A 22,276-nucleotide genomic window follows, 5' to 3' on the forward strand; every position below is an offset into this window, starting at 1 on the left:
TTAAACATTCTGTTCCTTGTAAAGTAGCTTCCCAAACATGTGTTCTAAATCATAAAGCCTTTTATTAATATTTTTTCAACACAGTTGACCCCTGAATAAAATGACAATAGTAATGGTGTTAAGGGTGCCAACCCCTCACACAGTCAAAAACCTGTATATAACTTTTGACTCTCCCCAAAATTAACTACCCTCGGTATCTGTGGGAGGTTAGTTCCAGGACCCCTCACAGAGACCAAAATCCACAGATATTCAAGTCCCCGACATAAAATGGCATAGATCAGTGCATACAGTCGGCCCTCCCCATCCATGGACTCCCAACCACAGATCGAAAGCAGGATGGGTATTTATTGATTTTACTTACTAGATTACCAGCTTATTATAAAAGGATATAATTCAGAGACATCCATATAGAAGAGATACAGAGGGCAAGGTGTGTGAGAAGGGGGCGCCTAGAGCCTCCATGCCCTCTCCGAGCATGCCACTCTCCCCAAATCTTCCTGAGTTTACCAACCCAGAAGCTCTCTGAACCCCATCCTTTTGGGTTTTTATGGAAGCTTCATTACATAGGCACGATTCATTAAATCATTGGCCATTGGTGATCTGTTCAACCTCCCCAGAGGTCAGGCGGCCCTCCGATGATGCAGTGGGCTCCTCTGGCAGCCAGCCCCCGTCCGTAGGTTCTTTCCCAAAATCACTTCATTGATAAACTCAGGTGTGGTTGAAAGGTTTTTGCTATGAATAGCAAGATGCTTTTATCATTCTTATCACTTAGGAAATAAGGCTGTTAGGAGCTCTGTGCCAGAAACAGGGATGAGGACCAAATATATATATATATGTGTATCTTATTATAAATCATAATATCACAGCAGGTTACCTAACCTCTCTGGGCATTGTTTTCCTTATCAGTGACATGAGTAATGATACCTGTTTCTTAAACAAGATAATAGATACACAGTGCTATATTAGTTTCCTATTGCTGCCATAACAAGTTACCACAAACCTAGTAGCTTAAAACAACGCAAATTTATTACCTGACAGTTCTGTAGATAAGAAGTCTAACAGGGGTCTCACCAGGCTGAAAGCAAGGTCTTGACAGGGCTGTGTTGCCGTTCCCAGCTTCTAGAAACTGCTGCATTTCTTGGCTCATTACCCGCTTCCACCTTCAGAGCCAGCAGATCAAGTCTCTTTCACACCTACATCTCTCTGTTCTCTGCAGCCAAGAAAGCTCTGATTTTAGGGATGTGTGTGATTATATTGCACCCACCTGGATAATCTGGGATAATAATCTTCCCATCTCAAGGACCTTAACCGTAATCATATCTGCAAAGTCTCTTTTGCCACTTAACAACACAACATATTCATAGATTGCAAAGGACCAGGACATAGACGTCTGCAGGGGTCATTGTTCTGCCTGCCACAAGTGCTTAGCACTGTGCCTGGCTCTTAGTAAGCCCTCAGCAAGCAGCAGCAGTTCAAGGCCCTTGGTACTATGGAAAACTGCACACTGCAGATGTGACCCCTAGGCACACGTAACTTGCAGCCTGGTAAGAAAATGAGAGGGCTGAGGACAGAAATGATTCTGACCCAGGAAGAGTGACCAAAGCCATGAGTGAGTCAGCAAGTGATCTGACAAGTCTGAACAGAGTAAATGTGTCAGTAGTGTATATGATTGCAGAACCTGGAAGGAAACGAGGTGTGACCCAGGTGAGAATCTTTGTAGGACAAAAGGTAAGAGGGAAGAAGGCAGAGGAAAGGCCTTTGCCGACTAGACAGGTCGCGGAATTAAATTTATTCATATCTCTCGATTCTTCCCATTAGTCCCACTAGACTCATTTGTTCACTTATGCAACAGATATGTGCCTCGGGGATACAATGAACACAATACACGCAGCCCGCTTTCTCAGAGCTCAGTCTGGTAAAGCAAATGACCATGTCAACACCAAGACATAATACAGCGTGACAGTAGGAGCCTGAAGGAAGGGTATGCTTTCCTCCCAAATGTACATGACAGCAAAGGCGCCTTCAAGTGCCTTTAAACTGATTGGCTCACTTAAGTGGAAGTCCAGAAGTAGAGGAGGCTTCTCGGTTGGTCACTCTGGTCACCCTGGCTCCATTTTTCTATGACTCCCTCGGCTAGGCTTTCCTCTCTATGGCGATTTCACTCTCGGGTTGGCTTCCCTCACGGTGGTAATTCAGGTGTCATGTCAGTACACTCAACATCCAGAGGAAGAAGGACATCTTCTTCACAGACTATCTCCCGAGGATGAGAAAACTCCTTTTCTGGAATCTCCCAGCAACTCTCCCCCTTGCATCTAACTGGGGTCACTGGCTCATTTTTGAGCCAATCCCTGAGCCCAAGTGAATGTCATGTCCAGTTTGGCTTAGGCTAAGTTTCTGAACCTGTCACTGTGGAAAGAACAATGGATTTATACTTGCTGAAAAACATGATCTGATTTGAGGCAAGGAGATAATTAAATAAAAATCAAAGTGCCGTTAGGACTGGGAAAGGGCGAGGGAACAGAAAGGACAGTATGTAGGGATGTCTGCTGCCCCGTTTTCTCCTCCTCCCATGTCAGACTCATTTCTGCCACCTCATACCTGCCACTTTTCATGGATGGTTTCCTCGTAACTCAGGCTTTGCCAGGATTTCTCTCTGTGTGTCTTTTGAAATTTATCTGTTAACTGCCTCACTCTCTCCATGTTTCTCAATTCAAATCCCCAAGCTCAAGACTCTGGCCCAATTTTCCTTACTAGCCCAGGCTTCACCTACTGAAAGTACCTGGGACTTTGATTTGGACACTGCTGTACCCCCAGCGTCTGAACAGTACCTGGCATGCAGTGAGTGCTCAATAAGTTAAATATATGCCAAATGAATGAAAGATCAGCCTCTAGTTAATTAGCTGCCCTCGGGTCAGATGCTCCTCTGGGCAGATTTTCTGTGGCCGAGGGGGGATGTTCCTTACAGAGATCACTGACATGTCCCTTCTACTGGTAGAAGTAGAAATTTGTTTGGATCTCACTTCTGTTACTTACTATTTTCTGAACTTCGGTTTACTTTTCCGTAAAATGGAATCAATGGAACCTGCCCTTTATGACTCAGGGGCGTTCGATATCAAGTGAGATCATGAGTATAAAAGTACTTTATATATTGCCAGATTCCAGGCAGTTTAATTCAATTCTGGTCACTCACATGCACCCAGAAACATTGAATGAGGGAAAGGTGAGTTTACCTGTTCAGTTTCACTTCTTGGTGTTGAATGCCCCAGGAGAACCTCTAATGGCTGTTTTCTTGTCTCTTTCCATTTGTTCCCTCAGGGTCACTCAGGATGTGTCAACTGTCTGGAGTGGAACGAGAAAGGAGAGTAAGTATGAGCTAGAGCACTTAGGAGGTCCTGGAGGAGGGAGGAGGGAGGCCGAGAGGAGAGGACTTTCCTTCTTCTTCATAGATCTTGGGAAAAGAGTGGGCCCACGGGAAAAGCGACTGCCACTCTCTGCTATGACCTTACATTTAGTGCATCGTTATCAACACACAGTTAAACAGTGAAGCCCAAATAGATGGAAGGTTGGATGACCATCCAGATCTTGTTTGTTTGTTTTTGATAAGCTAATGCAAAGTTCAGGAATAGTGGGAAATTCTCAGGACAAAATAGAAGAGAATCAACTAACATTTACAAGATAGCCTTAATTTCTATGACATCTATGGTTTTTCTTTTTCTTTTTTTAGGCAAGGCAACCCTTGGTTGACCTCACAGATTGTAAGGACCTTGTCAGCTTACAATCCCTTATTTTTTATTTTTTACAGCACCTGGTCTTCCTAGGCAGTCTCCCATCCAAGTGCTAACCAGGCCCAACCCTGCTTAGCTTCCGAGATCAGACGGGATCGGGCTTGTTCAGGGTGACATGGCCGTAGACTAACATCTACTGTTTTTCAAGTTCTGTGTGGCCTAATTCCTTATCATCTGGGAATGCGGGTAGGAGAAAGGGGCGCACAAACTTGAGTGGTCTGAACCCCTCACTCTGCTTGCAGCTTGCTGGCCTCTGGTTCCGATGACCAGCACACAATCGTGTGGGACCCGCTGCACCACAAGAAGCTGCTCTCCATGCATACGGGACACACTGCAAACATCTTCTCTGTCAAGGTGAGCAGGACGAGCCACAGAGCCAGTGAACAGGGTGATCGGGCTGTGCCTGTGGTCGTGTTTGCATGCGTGTGTCCCGTGTACTCCTTGGAGTCACAGACAGCTTTGTGATCTGAGCATCTAGTGGTGATTCCTGAAACCCCATCTCTTTTCTATACTCTCCTTACTCTCTCAGAGCCAAGAGGCCAGCTCTAGGTGAGTTATATTTATGTGAGTGGTGGTGGAGGGAGGTATGGTTCTGAGCAGGAATTTAGATAGCAGGCATACCTGTGTGACACCCGTGTCTGCCTCTTGGAACTGCGTGAACTAGGCAAATCACCTGATCTCTCTGACCCTGTTCGCTCATCTATAAAATAAAAGCAGCTAAGGAAAATCCCTCAGATTCATGAATAAATGAATAAATACATCATTTTAAAAAGGAAGTAGCAATCCGCAGGGTTGATGTTACAGTTCAATAAGGTGATTGATTTAAAAAGCACCTAGCACAGGTGCTTGTAGCTGTTCTACCTTTTATAGGAAATGGGTCTGCTGATTTGTTGGTGGAGGGGAGTTGAGCTGAGGAGAGGTGGGAAGGGGACTTACAAGTGTCTTCAGACCTCCGAAGACCTATTATGTGAAAGTGACATGAAACTTGTCCTTTTTGGTCCCAGGTAACAGACCTAGGACTAGCGGCTGTAAGTCCACAGAAGCAAATATGGTCCTGATGAAGGAAAGAATTTTCTAATGCTTAGAGCAATTTGGAAAAGGTAGAATGGGCCCTCTGAGGATGTAGTAAGTGAACTAGCTCTGAGGTATTCTGCTTGCTGGGAACTTTATCTGCCAGGTTTAAGGTTGGAGGAAATGACCTTTAAGGACCTTTCCAGCTCTGAAATCCTATAATGGATGGATGTGAGAGTGAGGCTGTCCTTTAGAAAGCCTCACTAATCTAAGAAATACTTTCCTAATTAATATCAAGAGGAATTACAAGATACCTGAAGAAGAAAGCAGATTCAGGAGCTCAAAATTACTTATTTCCCTAAACCCTGCTTTTTCCCCAAACTTCGATTCTCATCTCCCGTCCCAGGAACCTGGATGAATTTTTGTGAGTTTAGAGACAGAACAATGCTGATTTGTCTCCTGGGTGGCGAACAGAGACCTCTTTCTACCCCTGAAAATTGCTAGATCCAGTTTGAGTCTGTGGGGTCAGATCTGGGGAAGGGACCTAAGCCATCAGTTTGGTATCATAGAGCTCAAAACATTGAGTTCAGAGACCAGAATTTAACAATGGCCTTGCTACTCCCTAGTAGTAAGACCTTCAGCAAGGCACCTTTATTCACAGACCTTCAGCCTCTTCTTCTGTTAAAAAAAATATATATGGAAAAGGATTCCTCTCTTTTGGTAGTAAAACACCAGATATACTTATTTAGCCCGCGAGCTCCCCCTGGTGGCAGCCACAAGCTCTTCCCAAGGGTTTGCCTGTTTATTTCTTTTGTGCATGGAGTTACATGCTGTCTCCAGACAGGTTTAAGACAACTAATTGTCCCTAAAAATTATTAAATGACATCCGTTTCATCTATCCCTTGTTCTGGTGGGCCATTAGAGAAATATATATATGTGGGAAGAGTGAATTGTGGCTCTTGCATGAACATTTAAGTCAAGTGGATCTTTGGGGGTTTAAGTGCAGCCCCTACTCCCAGCCCCTATTCAGCCTTGTCGTGAGTTGGGAGAAACTTTCGAATGAAGAAAAAAAGGTAATTCAATCTTGAACTCAAGGAAGAAAATTAGAACTCAACACCACACCCAAATATATTTCTTCTTCTAACTAGATGATAGAACACCATACTTTCAAAAAATTATTATTCAAAGCTATGTTTGTGGTTGTTTTGTTCCCATCGTATGTCATCTGGAGTGTCTTGTTCTTGACCTCATCAGAGACGTAACCTCTTGGTGATCAGCCCTTCCCATGGTCTGACATTTGAGCCATTTCCGGTCTTTGTCATCAAAACGAGTGCTGCTCTGAGGATTTATGCACAGGTCCTTTTTTTCTTTCAGAATTTTTCTCAGAGTAGAAGTTTTGGGTCAAAAGATAGAAATAGTTTTGAACTTGACTACCTATTGCCAGATTGTTTTCTGGAAATACATGAGCCAATTTAAAACACCCACTCCCTTAAAACACTGAAAGTCCTTGTTACTTTAAGACTAATTTATTACTTAACCCCCAGGCTGTTAAATAGTGGTCATGACGCAGTGTGGCATGTGGTAGTCAGACTGTCGAGTTTGAACACAGTCCTCCTGAATATTAGTGCTGAACCTCCATTTTTAATGGGGTTATTTCAAGTACAGGTACTCTATCTTACTGATACATCCACATGGTGGATGCTTAGTAAATGGTAGCAGCTGTGATTATCATCCACTCAGCTCTTACCTGGGGAAGAATCAAAGAAGAAGGTTTCCTTAGGTCGTCCAACCCGGTGTAGGTCGGGACTGCTCTGGCAAAGTAAATGTGTAAGTCCCGATTTTGGCCTTTAGACCTGTGGGCTGATGCGCAAAAGCCAAAGTTTTCTTGGTGGGCTGTCTTGGGTGGGCTCATTTTCTTATCTGATATAGAGAGGAAAAAGGATGCTGAGGTCCAGGCCAGTCTCCTTCCGTGGCCAACCTGACCCCCAGCACCCACCAATCTCTTCTTCTTCAATCTCTCCGGAGCAGTTCCTGCCTCATGCCGGGGACCGAATCTTGATCACGGGGGCAGCCGACTCCAAGGTGCATGTTCATGACCTGACAGTAAAAGAGACGATCCACATGTTCGGAGACCACACAAACCGGGTGAAACGCATCGCCACGGCGCCCATGTGGCCCAACACATTCTGGAGTGCTGCCGAGGATGGGCTTATCCGGTAAGAGCCTGAGGCATCCGTGGGACCTATGTCTCCTGCTGCATGTCGGCTCCCCCTCCCATCGCCCGCACCGCTGCCTTTCACAGGCCTGGCTCTTTCCCTCCGGCAGCGTTCCGGCCTCACTGGCGTGCGCAGGGCGGTGGCCTGTGGACAGGCTCAGCGGGGAGCAGGTGCTTACCCTGCTCTCCCTGCCCACTCTTCACCTCCCCAGGCCAGCCCTCTCTCACTGCCTCAGATGCGCAGCCCGCCTCCTCTGGGCTCACACCGCTGTTTCCCCACCTGGTTTTCTCTCTCCCCAGTGCTCTGCGTCCGCTTCTTTCTCACCCTAAGGAGACCTGTTTAAGAGTCACTTTCTTTGACCATCCTGTCCTCCTCCGTTACTCTTCGCCTCAGTGCTCGATTGTATCCTCTGTCACTCTAATCGTCATCTGTAGTTATTTTATTTACTTGTTGGTTTACTTTTTTGTCTGTGTCCGTCGCCGAATAGTAAACTCTCTCAGAGCACCTCCCTGTCTGTCTTGTCCTTGGGTCGTGTCCCTAGAGCCCACCCGGCGCCTGGCATGGAGAAGCACTTGATAGATTCCTCTGGAACAGTTTATCAGTGGACATACGCCTGTAAGGGGGAGAGGCAGCCAGAAATGGCAAAGTGGGCTGTCCGCTTTTCCAATGGCCAGTGTTGTCACACCTTTGCCTCTACTTTTCTTCATTCTAAAATGGTCTCTTTGCCCTTTTTTAACTCCTCTCATCAGATGTGACCTTTTTCCTTGTCTTCCCAACCTGCTTTAACTGCCTCCCTTAAGGGTCTATAGGACTTTGTGTCCTCTTCCCTGTTACAAAGGAGAGGTATCTAAGTCATGTGTGAACTACATGTGACAGTGGTTAGAAGCAGGGCACTGAGTCAGACAGACCTGGGGTCAGGTCCTACCTGTCACTCAGTGTTTGACTGGGGCAAATCACTTCAGCCCCAAATCTCAGTTTCCTCATCTATAAAATGGGAATGATAGTGTCTCCATTGTTGGCTTGAGCATTGAAATTGAGATAGTGCCTGTAAAACTTAGCATAATACAGTAAGTCCTCACTTAACATCATTGATAGGTTCTGCAAATTTAAGTGAAACATATAATGAAAACAGTTTTACCATGGGCTGATATAAACAAGAGTTAAGTTCCTGTGGCATCTCACCAACGTCATGATGAAACAATGTTGAATGACGAGAAGACATTATTTGAGGAGCTGCTGTCCTTAGAAGACAGAAAGCACCGAGCTGTAGTCGTTTAACCTTAGGAAGCTGTCCCAGCTCTGCACTGACTAGCCGTGTCGTTCCAGGCAGGTTATTTAGCTTCTTTGAGTGTCAGTTTTCTAATGGCACCTAGGGATGGTGTGAGGGTTTAATTGGCCAACACTCAGGAACAGTACTGGACACAAAGCAATTTCTCACTAAGTGTTAGTAATCACTAGTAATAGTACTGCAGCAATAATACTGACATCCGTTTTTTGTTTTTTTTTTTTTAAGGGTACAGTAGTATCTACCTTAAGGAATTGTGTTAGAATAAAACTGAATGTGAATGTGTGAGAAGCCTGCTCACAAGGGGCCTGGCACACAGTGGGCACTAAAGAAATGGGAGTGGTTTTAGACATTCTTATTATTTACAGGTCCAAAGCCCCTCCCAGTCCCCCAGTGCATAACAAGGCCTTGGCTTCTCCCGGCTTCCACAACCCGGCCCAGGCTCCTTACTCTGTCCTCTCTCACAGCCAGTATGACCTTCGGGAGAACAGCAAACACTCGGAGGTGCTGATCGACCTGACAGAGTACTGCGGCCAGCTGGTGGAGGCCAAGTGCCTCACGGTCAACCCCCAGGACAACAACTGCCTGGCGGTAGGGGCCAGTGGGCCCTTCGTGAGGCTCTATGACATTCGCATGATCCATAACCACAGGTATGAGCAGCTTGGCCTCCTGTGGGCAAGTCCCTGGGACTCTGCTGCCCTTTCCCTCATTGCCATGCCCTCTTCTTTTTGAGGTGGGTTTTTTAATTTTTCTGATTAAAAAAAAAAAAACTTTAATTCATCCTTATTTTAGAAATATGAAAAAAGTGCAATTTAAAAATTACCCATAATCCATCACCAAAAAGATATCACTGTATAATATTTTCCGCGTATTCTTTTACTATGAGTGTTAGTATAGAGTTTTAATGTTGTATGTATAATTTCTTTCCTGTACATGTAATTTGATTTCATTCTTTTCTTTTTTAAACAAAAGTATAATTAATATACTTAGAACCTCCACAAAAGTCCCAGACCTCAGTGGCATCACCAGCCTGGGTTTTAAATGGACTCCTTGGACAGGTGCAGGAACGTCTGGCCTGCTTTACTTGCATTCACGGGCTTGGCCGACCACTGCTGCTCCTCACATACTGCGTGACTTGGATTAGTCCTTGAGCCTTGAGCCAAGTAAAATGAGGATAGTGGGATGGTCATGAGGACCAAGACAGTTGGCAGGACCTACGTGTAAAGCCCTGTAATATTTGTATCCACAGCTGCCTAGTTGGTGGACCTTTGGGGTCACCAAGAAGAAGAAAGGTACCTGCTGTATCTCTCAGGGAAACAAACTTAGGTTTTCCTCTAGGGAGTGTGGTTGGGCTACCCAGGGGTCGTGCCACGTGCTTTAACCTATATGGTTTGCCTTCCCACCAGAAAAAGCATGAAGCAGAGCCCTTCGGCAGGTGTGCACACCTTCTGTGACCGGCAGAAGCCCCTTCCGGATGGTGCAGCCCAGTATTACGTAGCAGGTAGGGCTCAGCCGGGCTCTGGCCCCAAACTCTTGGCTGGGTGCTGGCTCTCTCTGGGGCAGTGCAGGGAGGCAGTGCAGCCCAGCGGTCAAGAGCAAGGGTTTTAGAGCCAAACAGATCTAGGCTTTCATCTTGACTGCCATTAACCAGCCATCATGGGACCTTTGGCAAATGACTTGCCCTTGATGAGTCTGAATTTCTTTTCTGTAAAATGGGGTTGTAATGACTGACTGAGATAAAGCATATAAAGCAGTTGACCCAGCACATACAGTAAGGGTTCAATACTTGTAGCTGTTTTTATGATGAAGATGATTGCTGTCATCATTGATATGGCTGATCTCACAACTCCCTGCCCCTTTCGGGGGTTACCAGGAGCCTCACACTAGGGTGACTGGGCTGTTCCCTGCAGGTCACCTGCCAGTAAAGCTGCCTGACTACAACAACCGCCTGAGAGTGCTGGTTGCCACCTATGTGACCTTCAGCCCCAATGGCACAGAGCTGCTGGTCAACATGGGAGGGGAGCAGGTATGTATGGCTCCCCAAGTCGGCTCTGCCCACCCCCCTACCCTGTTATCCAGCAACCAGTGTACTTCATGTCCACTGCCATGAGGCAGACAAGAAGCCTATTGTAAATGACGTTATAGTGAAATGTGGGAGTGGCCTGGCATCATTGGCCTTCCCAAAGAGATGCCCTGGCCTGGTCTTTTTCGGGAGCATAAGAACAGATGTGTCTTCAAATGCTAACCTTCTGTTTACTAGCTGTGCACTGTGACTTTGAACAAGTCTCTTCATTTTTCTGAGCCTTGGTCTCCTCATCTGCTATTTCCCTAGGAGCAGATCCTGAGGCTCAGAGCACACAGCCAGGCTTTGGGATGTGTTCTCTGAGAATGGCAGGTTGCTAAACCTTCTGTTTGCGTGTTCTCAGTCAGGAGATTTATTAAGTCTGGCATAAATTAATTCTACAAACACTCACTGAGCACGTACTTTGGGACTAGCATTATCATAAACATGAGGGAGACAAATGCAAAATATAATCTGTCTCAGGCTAATGGGGAAAACATGACAAGTGGAACGGTTGATGGCATTACAAGGTAAGGTGTAATTTTTGTACAAAAGAAATCGAATGGAGACTAGGTGAGCACCTGAGATCGAAACAGGGCTCTGGCTTCAGACTGCTGAGCTGTCGCCTGGCCCGAAGTGGAGAGGCGGCCTAGCAGAGTGGCTCAGAGCCAGACAGACCGGGTTTTGGGTCCTGGCTGTGCCACATGCTGCTTTTACGGCCCCAGGTAAATTAAATTAAACGCCGAACGTACACTTCTTCATCTTTAAAAGGGGCGATGATAGTGATACCTCTTCATGGGGTGTTCTCTAGGATGAAATGAGATAAGTCACATAAAACGCTAAGGAGAATTCCTGGAGCAAAGAATTTAATAAGTGTTAAGTAATAGTAATGTTTACTGAGGGAAGTAACCAGCTGTGTTATTTTAGGCAGATTGCTTCTCTTCGAGGCCTCAGTTTTCCCACCTTTAAAATGAGACGTTTTACTTTGTGACCTCTGAGGACCTTTTCAACTAATCATGTGATTCTGACTCATGACAGTATTTCGGGCGGTCCACCCTGAGGGTCAGGAACTGGGAATGTTTTCCTGCCTGAGGTTTGTGCCATAGAAACCTTTCCTGGCCTCACTCAGTAGTTCCCTGCTCAGCTGTTCCTGAGAGCCAGCCAGGCCTTGCTCAGCCACATTCTTACCTCACAGCCTCCATCTCTTTTCTTGACCCCTCCACTCCAGGTCTATTTGTTTGATCTGACTTATAAGCAGCGGCCGTACACCTTCCTCTTGCCTAGAAAATGCCACTCCTCAGGGGGTAAGTTCTCCCGTAGGGTGTCTCTGCTGGGGAGCTTGGGTGTGTGCCACCTCTGCTGAGAAACCTGCCCCTTCCCTTGGGCTGAGGCTGTAATCTAGAGAAGGAATAGGTTCTCTGAAACACACTGTACAGTAAGGACGACGGCAATAGGTCACAGCCCTTTTCACTCCGCTCTGAAGAAGCGGGTTCTTTCCAGGGCTTGGCTCTTGAGTGCCTGAAGTAGTTGCCCTTACTGTCCCGCACCAGTCTCTTCATCGACTTCTTCCCGGGGCCTCAAGTTGATTTCACACCTCCTCACCCCCTACTCCCACTTCCACCCTCAGCCCTAGCTAAAGGTAAAGCCGAGTTGAAACTGTGTCCCTCTTCAGCCAGCAGAGGGCGCACGGGCTTTTCTTTATGCCCTTGGCTGCTGGTCTGCCAGAACTTGCTTTCTGGGTATGGATCTCACCCTGGGTGGAGGGCCCCACAGTGGAACCATCAGACCCTGTAATGGAAGCCAGAGGGCTGCCGAGGAGAAGTGAGGACGTCTTCCTGAGTTGTTGCTGTTCCTTTCTTCCCATTTCCTGCCAGAAGTTCAGAATGGCAAGATGTCCACCAACGGTGTGTCCAATGGTGTATCCAACGGCCTGCACCTTCACAGCAATGGCTTCCGGCTGCCAGAAAGCAGGGCACACGTCAGGTGAGGCCCGCCTCACTTGTCCAGCCCTCCCGAACTCAGTTACACCTTGTGGACTGGAGGGAGGGCATGTCTTACAGACCTTGTTCCTGACCCCACCCATGCACACACCCCAGAGTCAGGGGGCAAAGGGGTTTCTGGAAGGGTGGCTAGTGGTCACAGTGTCACTCCTACCTGGCATGACTCTAGTCCAGGAGAGCTTCATGTCCACCTCTCTGTTGCTTCACTGGCTCAGAGTATCTGCAGCTGTACCCATTACTTATTGTGGTAAACTAGGCCAAGGATAGGAGTGGTCCCCTCTTCTAGATGACAGTGCAGATCCCAGGGGCCAAGAAAACCTGGGCAACCCTCAGGCAGGGCCACAGACCTCCTGAGGGGCTCCTCTGACCTTCGGCTGGCCTGACTTGGCTCTGCTTCCTCCATAGCCCCCAGGTAGAGCTGCCCCCATACCTGGAGCGTGTGAAACAGCAAGCCAATGAGGCTTTTGCCTGCCAGCAGTGGACCCAGGCCATTCAGCTCTACAGCAAGGCCGTGCAGAGAGCCCCTCACAACGCCATGCTCTATGGGAACCGAGCTGCTGCCTACATGAAGCGCAAGTGGTAAGTGGGCCTGGGCGAGGGATGAAGTCGTTGGGCTGGATGGAGCCAGGTTGCTGAGGCATCCAGGGAGGGTGGCAGTAACATTCTGCAGCCTCTTAGGGCCTCTTCCTCCCAGGCCTCTCTTACCCGCCTCCAGGCTGGTGGTGGGCAGGCGCTTGGCCCATGAGTCAGGAAGCCTCAAGCACCAAGGAAGTTCACAGTTACCTGGAACATGGTCCTAGTTCCCCCGGGGAACTAGGAATTGAGAGAATGGTTAATCCCAGCTGTTAGAGAATTGGGCCTTCAATTGGATTTTGAAGGTGCAGCAGAATCTTGCTAGATGGAAACAAGGCATTTGGTGAATTCAGTTAGTATTTGTTTGAAATGTTCCTGCAGCTCCTCGACCTAGGGGAGTGCTTTCCTGTGTTCTTAGACCCTTTGGGCCAAGCACAAACAAGCTCCCAAAGATCTGACGCCAGCTGCATGTCATGCTGGGTTGCAGTGACTGGTGGTAAAGGAGTGGGTTCATATCCTGAAGAACACTTTATCTTCGGGGAACATCAGGGCCCCCAGCCCTTCTGCCTGCAGCACCAGCAGGCAGGCAGACAGGCAGACCCCATCCCCCAGCTAGGGCCAGGACTAGAGATGGATAGAGCTGGGCCCACAGCCATTTCTGCTCCGTCTGGCATCCGTCGGCTCTGCCCAGACAGACAGGCCAGCTGGTGTGCCATCGTCTGGCTGCAACTAGGCAGGCCAGAGAGGGAAGCTTAAGAAAGCCACCCAAGTCAGCAGGATGGTGGATGGGGGTTTGGAAAGATGCTGCCCCCACAGACCTTAACTCAGGCATCAAGAGTTTGCCAAGGTCTCAGATGGCAGCCCAACCCGGGAGATGACCGTTTGGGGGCCATCCTGAGATCTTTCCCCTCTCCGTCCCAGCAGTTGTGTGGGTCCTTGTCCAGGCTCTAGGCTGAGAGCTGTTTCACTTAGCATTCTTGCTAAGAGAGGCTGATGAATTCTCATAGAATGCCGTCGACATATTCTCTGAGGTCCTACTATGCGCCAAGTACTAGGGAAATGAAGTTCTTCACTCTTGAGTTCCTGTGCTCCAGAGCGCCCAGCCTCTGGACAAGGGATAGAGACATAGACATGGTTCATCATCAGAGGAGCAGGAAGCACAGTAGGTCTTTGAATGGTAAGGTGAAGTGCCAACCATTCAAAGAAAAGTTAGGTTGCTGTCGCTTGGGATCAGTCACAGAAGCATCAGGAAGATGTGGTTCTGAATGGGCTTTAAGTGTGGGCAGGCCTAGACAAGGAGATGAAAAAGAGGAGGGGACTGTGGGGGAAGGACATTCCCAGGGAGATGAAATGGTGTGAACAAAGGCGTGGGGGTGGGGGAGCGACTGAAGAGCTTGTTTGCAGAACAACAAATCCATTTGGCTGGAGCAGGGGGTTCGGGAAGGGACTGGCAGGAGATGAGTCTGTGAGGTAGCCTGGGGCCGGCCTGGGAAGGACTTGGAATGCAGAGCGGTGGCAGCGTTTTGGCCTCGATTCAGCGGATGATGGGCAGCTACTGAGGAGTTTTGAGCAGGAGAGGGATGTGCTCGGGGCTGTCCTTTCAGGGAGATTGATCTGGCAGTGAGTCTGGATGGGTGAGCCCTGGGGCCAGCCTGCTCCCTCCTCTTCTCCACATGCCTGCCAGTGACCCCTAGAATGTCACATTCTGTCCCAGGCCAGTCTCCCCAGGGCTGCCATCTGCTCCTGGCTGCAGTGGGAGCTGTCACCCTCTGGCTCCTGGCTGGTCTCTGGTCTGGCTCCCCCAGGAGCTCTGAGGGGCACCTTGCAGGCGGTAATTGGGTGTCCAAACGGCGCCTACTCCCTCGTCACAGCCGCTCGTTCTGACACAGGCCACGCCATGGAAGCGCTCTGTCTCCTGCCTGTCCCCGCACTGGCTGAGCTGCTTGTTCCTGGTCTGAGCATGGCTGCTCCAAGGGCTGGATGCTCCCTCTGAGTGCTGTAGGCGAGAAAGGAGGGTCAGTAGGACATTTTTCATGTCGGACCTTCTTTGGCCCTGTGCAGGAGGGGTGTGAGCTGTGTCCTGGCGGAGGGGCCACTAGCTCTGGGGAGTGCTGCTTGGCACAGTGGGTCTTAACCCAGCAGGAAAAGAAAAAAAAAAAAGACATTTCCCAAAGGAGAAGTAGCTCCTGCGGCCAATCTGGCTCTCCATACGAGAGGTGGGAAGCGGTCCGTGGGTGCTGGGCAAGTGTGTACCTTATACTCTGGCACAGGGTGGGAGAAGGAGGGGCTCCCCCTTTGACCCCGTCCCCACTTACTCCCCCACAGGAAAACATTCCCACTTCCCTTCATCCCTGCTTCAGGAGGTTGGAGAAGTAAGTGGGGACGATTTGGAGCTCCTGGCGTGCATGCCCCCCCTTCACCAGCAGCTTCCAGAGAGCTGACTCGCCAGTCTGTCAGGCCCCATCCTCCAGCCCCGGGAGGTAGAGGCCACAGCTGCTGTGGATCAGTCAGCCAGGACAGAGGGGGGTCTGGCTGAGGGCTTGCTGCCTGCTGGTCAGACCCCGAGTCCCCAGCCTGGCACTTCTGGCTTCCCCAGACCACAGAACTGTCCTTGAGGGCCCCCTGCCTCGGAAATGGCTTTGAAGGCCAGTCAGGGGGATTTGAGGAGGTGGATGGAGAAAGAGAGAAGGAAGGCTCGGGGAGCCTGAGGCGGGCAAGATGCCAGGCCTTCTGCTGCAGAGCTGCGGGTGCTTGGGGTGAGCGCATACACAGTTGCACTCTGTGTCCAGCAGAGGGCAGCCTGACACTGGTTTTTGCCACGCACCCACCTCCTACCCCACACCCAAGACCTCAGGGTTCCTAGCCTGCCTCCTTAACATACTCTACCTCCTGGGGAGCGAGGCCTGGGTTGAGCCAAGAGTCTCCTTACCCCCAAGTACCCTGATTCTGATTTCTGTCGGAGGCGGGCTGGGGTGGCCACAGGAAGTGGAGACGGAGTGGGGGACTCCTTGCTTGCCATGTGGCCCCACCTCCAAGCCATACTCTCCTGTCTTCTCAGGGACGGTGACCACTACGATGCCCTGAGGGACTGCCTCAAGGCCATCTCCCTAAACCCTTGCCACCTGAAGGCACATTTCCGCTTGGCCCGCTGCCTCTTTGAGCTCAAGTATGTGGCCGAGGCCTTGGAGTGCCTGGATGACTTCAAAGGGAAGTTTCCGGAGCAGGCCCACAGCAGCGCTTGCGATGCGTTGGGCCGTGACATCACGGCCGCCCTCTTCTCCAAAAACGATGGTGGTGAGTAGGCACTGAGAAGGAGACGCCGCCGCTCTTTCTGTTTGAGGTGCTTACGTGACGCTCTGGAGAGAACATGGTTCTGGGATCGGAGAGGCCTGGGTTCCAGGGCTGATTCCGAATCACGTGACCCTGATACAGTCCCATGGTCTCTCTGAGGCTCAGTTTTCTGATCTGAGAAGGAGAAATGATAGCACCTCACCTTCAGAGTTTCTGTTGAGGATTATCCGTAGCCTGTGTCCCCGGGACTCAGGGCAAAAATAAGCAGAACCCGCCCAGTCAGGCCGCGTGGCTCGCGGGGTGTTCTCGCCCCTCGCAGACAGGGCCCTGGCCTCTCCATGCAGCATGTCAGTGGGGAGCAGCCAGCGAGAGAGGTGCTCGTTCCCATTGGCATGCTTGCAGCACAGAGCAGTAGAAGGCCTTGGGTACTGGGTGTGGAGCCTCTGGTTCCAATCTCAGCTCTGCCATGTGGTGACCATGCGACTTTGGGCAAAGCACAGCCTCTCTGAACCCACTGCCTTACCTGTGCAGAGAGCATTCAGAGCCCTGCCCAGCTCACCTCAGTAGCTTTTGAGAGCAAGCTGAGTGATGATCGTGCGGTCTATAAGCTGGAGGCACACGTGGGCTCCCACCTCTCTCCTTTGCAATTTACCACCCATGCGATTGATTCATTTGTTCAAAGTATCAAGCACCTACCATGCGCCAGGTCTGTGCCGAGTCCTGGGAATATAGCTGTGAACAAGTCAGATGGAGGTCCACGGGGACCTCGTATGGTGTAGGTTTCTGGGGGAGGGCTTGACGGCAGCCTGGGGTTCTTGAGGAAGACACATTTAAGCTGAGATCTCAAGGATGAGGGGGGAGAGTTAACTAAATACAAAGTGTAGCTGTGGGAGGTGGAGTCCCTGGCATAGGGACCGGTGCGAAGGCTGGAAGCAGGCAGGAACAAGGCGCTTTTAAGGTGCTGAGAAAGCTGGTTTGGTTTTACGTGAGGCCCTTAACCTGTCAGGGCCTCGGCTGGGATCCACGGCAACTGGTCTTCCAGAGAGGAAGGGCCTGGGCCTTATTACTGCCTCCAGAGCTGGATCCCTTGGTGGTGCTTTGCCGTCCCCTGCCTTCCTCTCACCTCGACGGAGACAGACCTTGGGTCTGCGCATCCTTGGGGCTTCCAGATGTTATTCAAGGACCTGAGCCAAGGCCCTCGGGGCATGGAGGGTTTCCTCTTGAATATCCTCATGGGCGGGGTCCAAAGATTCTTCTCTCCCACAGCCATTCCCAGCTCTCCAGGGTAGCAGTAGAGGCAAGTAGCCATGCGTGGCTAGTACTTGGGCTGAAAACAGGGCCAGGGGTGGCGGGGAGATGGGGGAGGGGAAAGAGAGACCGGACCCTCACCTCTCCTTGCTCTCCGCCCCCAGAGGAGAAGAAGGGAGCTGGTGGTGGCGGCGGCCCGGTCCGCCTTCGCAGCACGAGCCGCAAGGATTCCATCTCAGAGGATGAGATGGTGCTGCGGGAGCGAAGCTACGACTACCAGTTCCGCTACTGCGGCCACTGCAACACCACCACGGACATCAAGGAGGCCAATTTCTTTGGCAGGTCCGAGGCCCCGAAGAGGAGGGCGCGCAGCCTGGTTGGCAGCAGGAGGTTGGGGGGCGCGGGGGCATAATGCTTTTAGAGAAGTCTCAGATCCCAGCTCTGCCTCTGTACCCTTGGGCAAACGGCTTCACTTCTGGGGGCCTCAGTTTTTCCATCTCTGAAATGAAACCAGCCACCCCCACTCATGGAGCCATAACGAGGACTAATGAGGTGATCCATAAAAGCCTCCAGTGCAGTACCTGGACTGTTTCATCATCCCCGCCCCACCCCCATCCCGCCCCCACCTCCTCGGACCCTGTGTCTCCACGCGCCGGAGCTTTCCTCTGCTGGGCGTATGAGGCAAGGGTCCTCAGAAGCCGGCAGTCTTGGCACACCTAGTGTGTGTACAGAACTGTGCCCTACGTACTAAGGGACAGGGCCCGTGTCTCCGACACCATCACCCCTCCCACCCCACCCCCCGCCCAATCCTCCCTTACAGATGTTGACTTTCTTTGAGTCAGTAAGACACATGAACGTGGATTGAGAATCTCTCCACCAAGATCCCCCTAAATGTCATCGGTGTGTGAGGGCAGACATGCTGTAGGATTTGGGGGTCTGGATCCAGGAAGGCTAGGACTACTGACAAAGGCTTAGACAAGGGTGTTCCCAGAGACCTGAGAGAGACGAGAGCCGATCTGGCACCCAGGGAGCTCAGGGTGTGCTTTGGGGGCAAGTGTCTTAGAGGGACCCAGGCAGCACCTGACCCGGAGTTTAAGAGAACTGTCAAACAGTGACCATGGCTCTGCAGCGTGAAGACCACATGTGCTGAGTTAACTGGAGACCCCTGAGTTGGGGGGCTGAGTGGCTCCAGATTTTTCTGCTCCCCCTTGCCCTAAGCCACACAGCCTCTGCTTGAGGCTATCGGGCAGTACCCCACCTGACCTCCCTGCCCTTTGCCCCCCTGCCAGCAACGCTCAGTACATCGTCAGTGGCTCTGACGATGGCTCCTTCTTCATCTGGGAAAAGGAGACCACCAACCTGGTCCGCGTGCTCCAGGGGGACGAGTCCATCGTCAACTGCCTGCAGCCGCACCCCAGCTACTGCTTCCTCGCCACCAGCGGCATCGACCCAGTTGTGCGGCTCTGGAATCCCCGGCCGGAGGTGAGGGGTGCAGACGAGGCAGCGGAAGCCAGCAGGGAGGAGGGTAGGGGCGGACCCTGCTCAGGGCCTCCAGCCCAGCCTGTGAGCATCTGGAAGGGACATGAGTCTCACGGAGGGTAGAAGCTGCTAACGTGAGTGAGCTCTCACTTGAGGGCCCGAGGCCATGTCAAGGCTGGAGCCGTCAAGTTCTAAAGTTCCAACTGCAGTGGGCCATTTTGGGGACAAGAGTTGGCTTCTGCCTTCAAGGGGCTTCTTTTAAGCAAACTGTGAAGATGCGTCTCATGCAGGACACAATAACCAAGGACGGGTGCTGGAAGGCAAGCAGGGAACCAGACCAGCCCCAGCACACCAAACGAGAACAGGGCCTCAGGCTCCCTAGGTCCCCTGCCCCTCTGTGGCGTGCACCCCAGAAGCTGTGCAGAGGCTGGTCCCTCTGTCACATGGAAACTATGTAGGCTTTGGAGTCTGATGGGCTGAAATTTGAATCTGGTCCCTTCACTCACTGCCTAAGGGACTTACCCATCTCCAACTCAGGTTTTTATCATCTCTACATTGGATTATAAAAGGTTTTGCTTTGAGGATCAAAGTGATACCTGTGAAGTGTTTGGTCCACAGGGACGTTTAGGACAGTGGAGTCCCTTCCTCTCCCAGGGTGGGTAACCAGGTGGGCCAGCCCCAGGCCTCCTGTGCCCTCTGCCCCACCTCCTCCCTCTTCCCAGATGGCAAAACAGAAGGCAAGAGGTGTATCTAATTCCAAAGGCAATTTGCTGCAAATTTTAAAGAGAGCGCCTACAGGGCCCTTCCTTGAGGGGTGAGGGAAAGGATAAAGGAAGGACTGTTGGGAGCGGCAGCTCACCGTGGGGTGGGGGGAGTGGTGTCTGCACCCCCCCCCCAGCTCAGGTATCCAGTATGTGTGCCCCACGTAGGCTGACGTGTGTCCTCTGTCACATATGTGCATGTATGTATCCCCTATGTACAGGCCCTGATGACCTGGTCTATCCCCATCATTTTTCAAGTGTGGGTCCCCCCCTAATATACCCTGGTGTGTGGATCCCCCCAATATCCTAGCGTGTGCAAGTATGTTTCCCAATACGTTGTGTCCCCTCCTGATGCGTATCACCGCATAGGGCCCCCCACGTATAGAACCCACGCGGCATGTGGTTCCCGTCACGTGTCACGTGCGCGCGCCCCGCACATACCCCAGTACGTATTCCCTCCGCCCACGTACACACCTGGACGAACCGGTACCGACCCCCACCCGTTCTGTGTGCACAGCCCCCTCCACGTGTGTGGGTCCGTCCGTGCGTGTCCCCTGCACACGTGTCCCTCCCCCCACAGAGCGAAGACCTCACGGGCCGAGTCGTGGAAGACATGGAGGGCGCGTCGCAGGCCAACCAGCGGCGCATGAACGCAGACCCACTGGAGGTGATGCTGCTCAACATGGGCTACCGGATCACGGGCCTGAGCAGCGGGGGTGCGGGGGCCTCCGACGACGAGGACAGCTCCGAGGGCCAGGTGCAGTGCCGGCCCAGCTAGACGCTCCTGGCCTCGTCCCCAGCCCCTCGTACTGGCCGGACCCTCCGCCCTGGGCAGGAGGTCAGGGGGTTCTGTTTTGGTTTGTCTTCCCCCCACCTCATTTTTTTTTTTTTCATTTCCCGTTTTGTTTGTTAGTTTGGCATTGGGGGTGGGGGTTGCTACAACTTGCTGGCTTTCAGACTTTTAGGCAGATCGCCCCTTGACTGACCCCAGCCCTGAGCAGAAGAACAGGAGGGGAAGCCCCTCCGCATGCCCCCCACCTCCTGCTTCCAGGTCCCTGAAGGGCTCTGGCCTGCCCCGGTGGGGAGGCAAGGGTTGAAGCTGTCCTCAAGGACTGCCCCACCCTTCAGTTTGCAGCAGGAGGGCGAGTGGAACTCCCAGTCCAAAGGGCTAGCCTTGACCTGTGGCTACTCTTGACCTGCGACTGGCAAGGCTAGCTCCCCTGTGGTCTTCAGGGAAGGTTCTGAAAAAGGCTGGAGTCCCACCCTCCCTCCAAAGCCACTGTGTCGGGGTGGAAGCAGAAGGAAGGATGGGAGCCCTGCAGTGGGCAGGCCAGGCCACCGCCTGGTTCAGTGGAGCATCCTCTCCCTGAGCCTGCTCTCCCTGGTCACCTCTGGGGGCTCAGCCTCTCCCAAGGGTGCTGGCAGAAGGTGGGGCACTGCACCGTGCCCCACCCACCCATGCCAGCCCTTCCGGACTACGGCCACTCTCCTTTCTCAGGCGCTCCTGGCCTCACTGTGACCTTTCTGCCAGAGCTCCCAGCCAGGCCTGCTCTTGCTGAGGTGGCGCTCCCTGCTAAGGGCCCTTCTCGCCCTTTCTGCCCTCCTACTCACCCACATGCAGAGCCGCCACAAAGACCAAAGAAGTGATGGCTTTTCTCTGTCCCCTGCTGCTCTGGGGGGAGGAGGGTGAGTCTCCTGAGCCACTTAGATGGGAAAGTCCCTAACTCAGCCCCCTCCCTCCTCAGCAGCCCCAAGCTTTACACTGGATGCAGCGGTCACCCCACCAGTCACCAAGCCTCCCCCTCTGTGCCCCCGTGACTCTCAGCTCAGGAGCTGCTCCTGGTAGTTGGTTCATCCTTCTCCCCCCTCCCTCTTCCTTCCCCTCAGTGCTTACTGGGCTCCAGCTCTCCAGCTGCAGCCTCCGGAGAGAAGCAGCCTCCCTTCTTCTTTTTCTCCCTCCCTCACTCCCTCCCTCCTTCCTTCCGCCCCTGTCTCTGCCAGGTGCCTCCTCTCAGTCAGGCTTCGGAGCAGCCCTGGAGACACGAGGGCCATGTTAAAAGCTTTTTCACAGTTTTAAGAAGAAGGGGGGGTGAGGACAGTGGTGGGGGGTCTGGCACCATCTCTTCATTGCTTTAATCCCAGCAACACAGGTGGCAGCTTCTCCCCCTCCCTCCCCGCCCCAGTCCCTCTCCCCACCCCCCTCTAGCTTGGTAATGAAGTATATTTATTGGTGAAGGAAACAGCTGCTGCTGCTTCCCCTGCTGCTGGGACTTGCTCCCCTGTCTCTTCTCCATGACCTTTCTCCAGCCAGGGAGGGGAGAGCCGGAGTATTGGGGCTGGGCCCTGGGGCCCGAGAACCAGCAGGGGCCCCTTTGCTTTCCTGTGTTCCAGCTGCCAGTCATTTCCTCCCTCCCTGCCCCCCACCCCTTGCCTGTCCAGCCGAGCCCTGCAGTGTGGAGAGACACATAAGCCTTACTGTCCTCTGGGGGCAGGAGCCGAGCCTTTTTGTTGCTCCGCTCCCAGGAGAGTGAGGGTGACGCAATTGATTAAAACCGTTTTGTTCTA

At 51.7% G+C, this 22,276-nt stretch overlaps 1 protein-coding gene and 1 pseudogene across 2 annotated transcripts in view; one reads left to right on the plus strand and one right to left on the minus strand.

Annotated features, from left to right (window-relative positions):
- The window catches only part of WDTC1 (WD and tetratricopeptide repeats 1), a 58,996-nt gene extending 36,720 nt beyond the window's left edge, over positions 1–22,276 (plus strand). Inside the window, exons 4-16 of one of the 2 annotated variants that reach the window (XM_016132024.2) lie at positions 3,316–3,362; positions 4,028–4,139; positions 6,825–7,012; positions 8,765–8,947; positions 9,704–9,798; positions 10,208–10,323; positions 11,588–11,663; positions 12,237–12,342; positions 12,765–12,938; positions 15,991–16,226; positions 17,636–17,813; positions 18,761–18,953; positions 20,292–22,276. In XM_016132024.2, the coding sequence (XP_015987510.2) occupies positions 3,316–3,362; positions 4,028–4,139; positions 6,825–7,012; positions 8,765–8,947; positions 9,704–9,798; positions 10,208–10,323; positions 11,588–11,663; positions 12,237–12,342; positions 12,765–12,938; positions 15,991–16,226; positions 17,636–17,813; positions 18,761–18,953; positions 20,292–20,489 (1,902 nt within the window). In that variant the 3' untranslated portion in view covers positions 20,490–22,276. Of the gene's footprint in view, positions 1–3,315; positions 3,363–4,027; positions 4,140–6,824; positions 7,013–8,764; positions 8,948–9,703; positions 9,799–10,207; positions 10,324–11,587; positions 11,664–12,233; positions 12,343–12,764; positions 12,939–15,990; positions 16,227–17,635; positions 17,814–18,760; positions 18,954–20,291 lie in introns of both variants that reach the window. The other variant, XM_016132023.2, reaches the window with a different exon arrangement.
- LOC118606094 lies at positions 3,794–3,912 on the minus strand (annotated as a pseudogene).

This window comes from Rousettus aegyptiacus, unplaced genomic scaffold, assembly GCF_014176215.1.
Source record: "Rousettus aegyptiacus isolate mRouAeg1 unplaced genomic scaffold, mRouAeg1.p scaffold_m13_p_1, whole genome shotgun sequence".
NCBI lineage: Eukaryota > Metazoa > Chordata > Mammalia > Chiroptera > Pteropodidae > Rousettus > Rousettus aegyptiacus.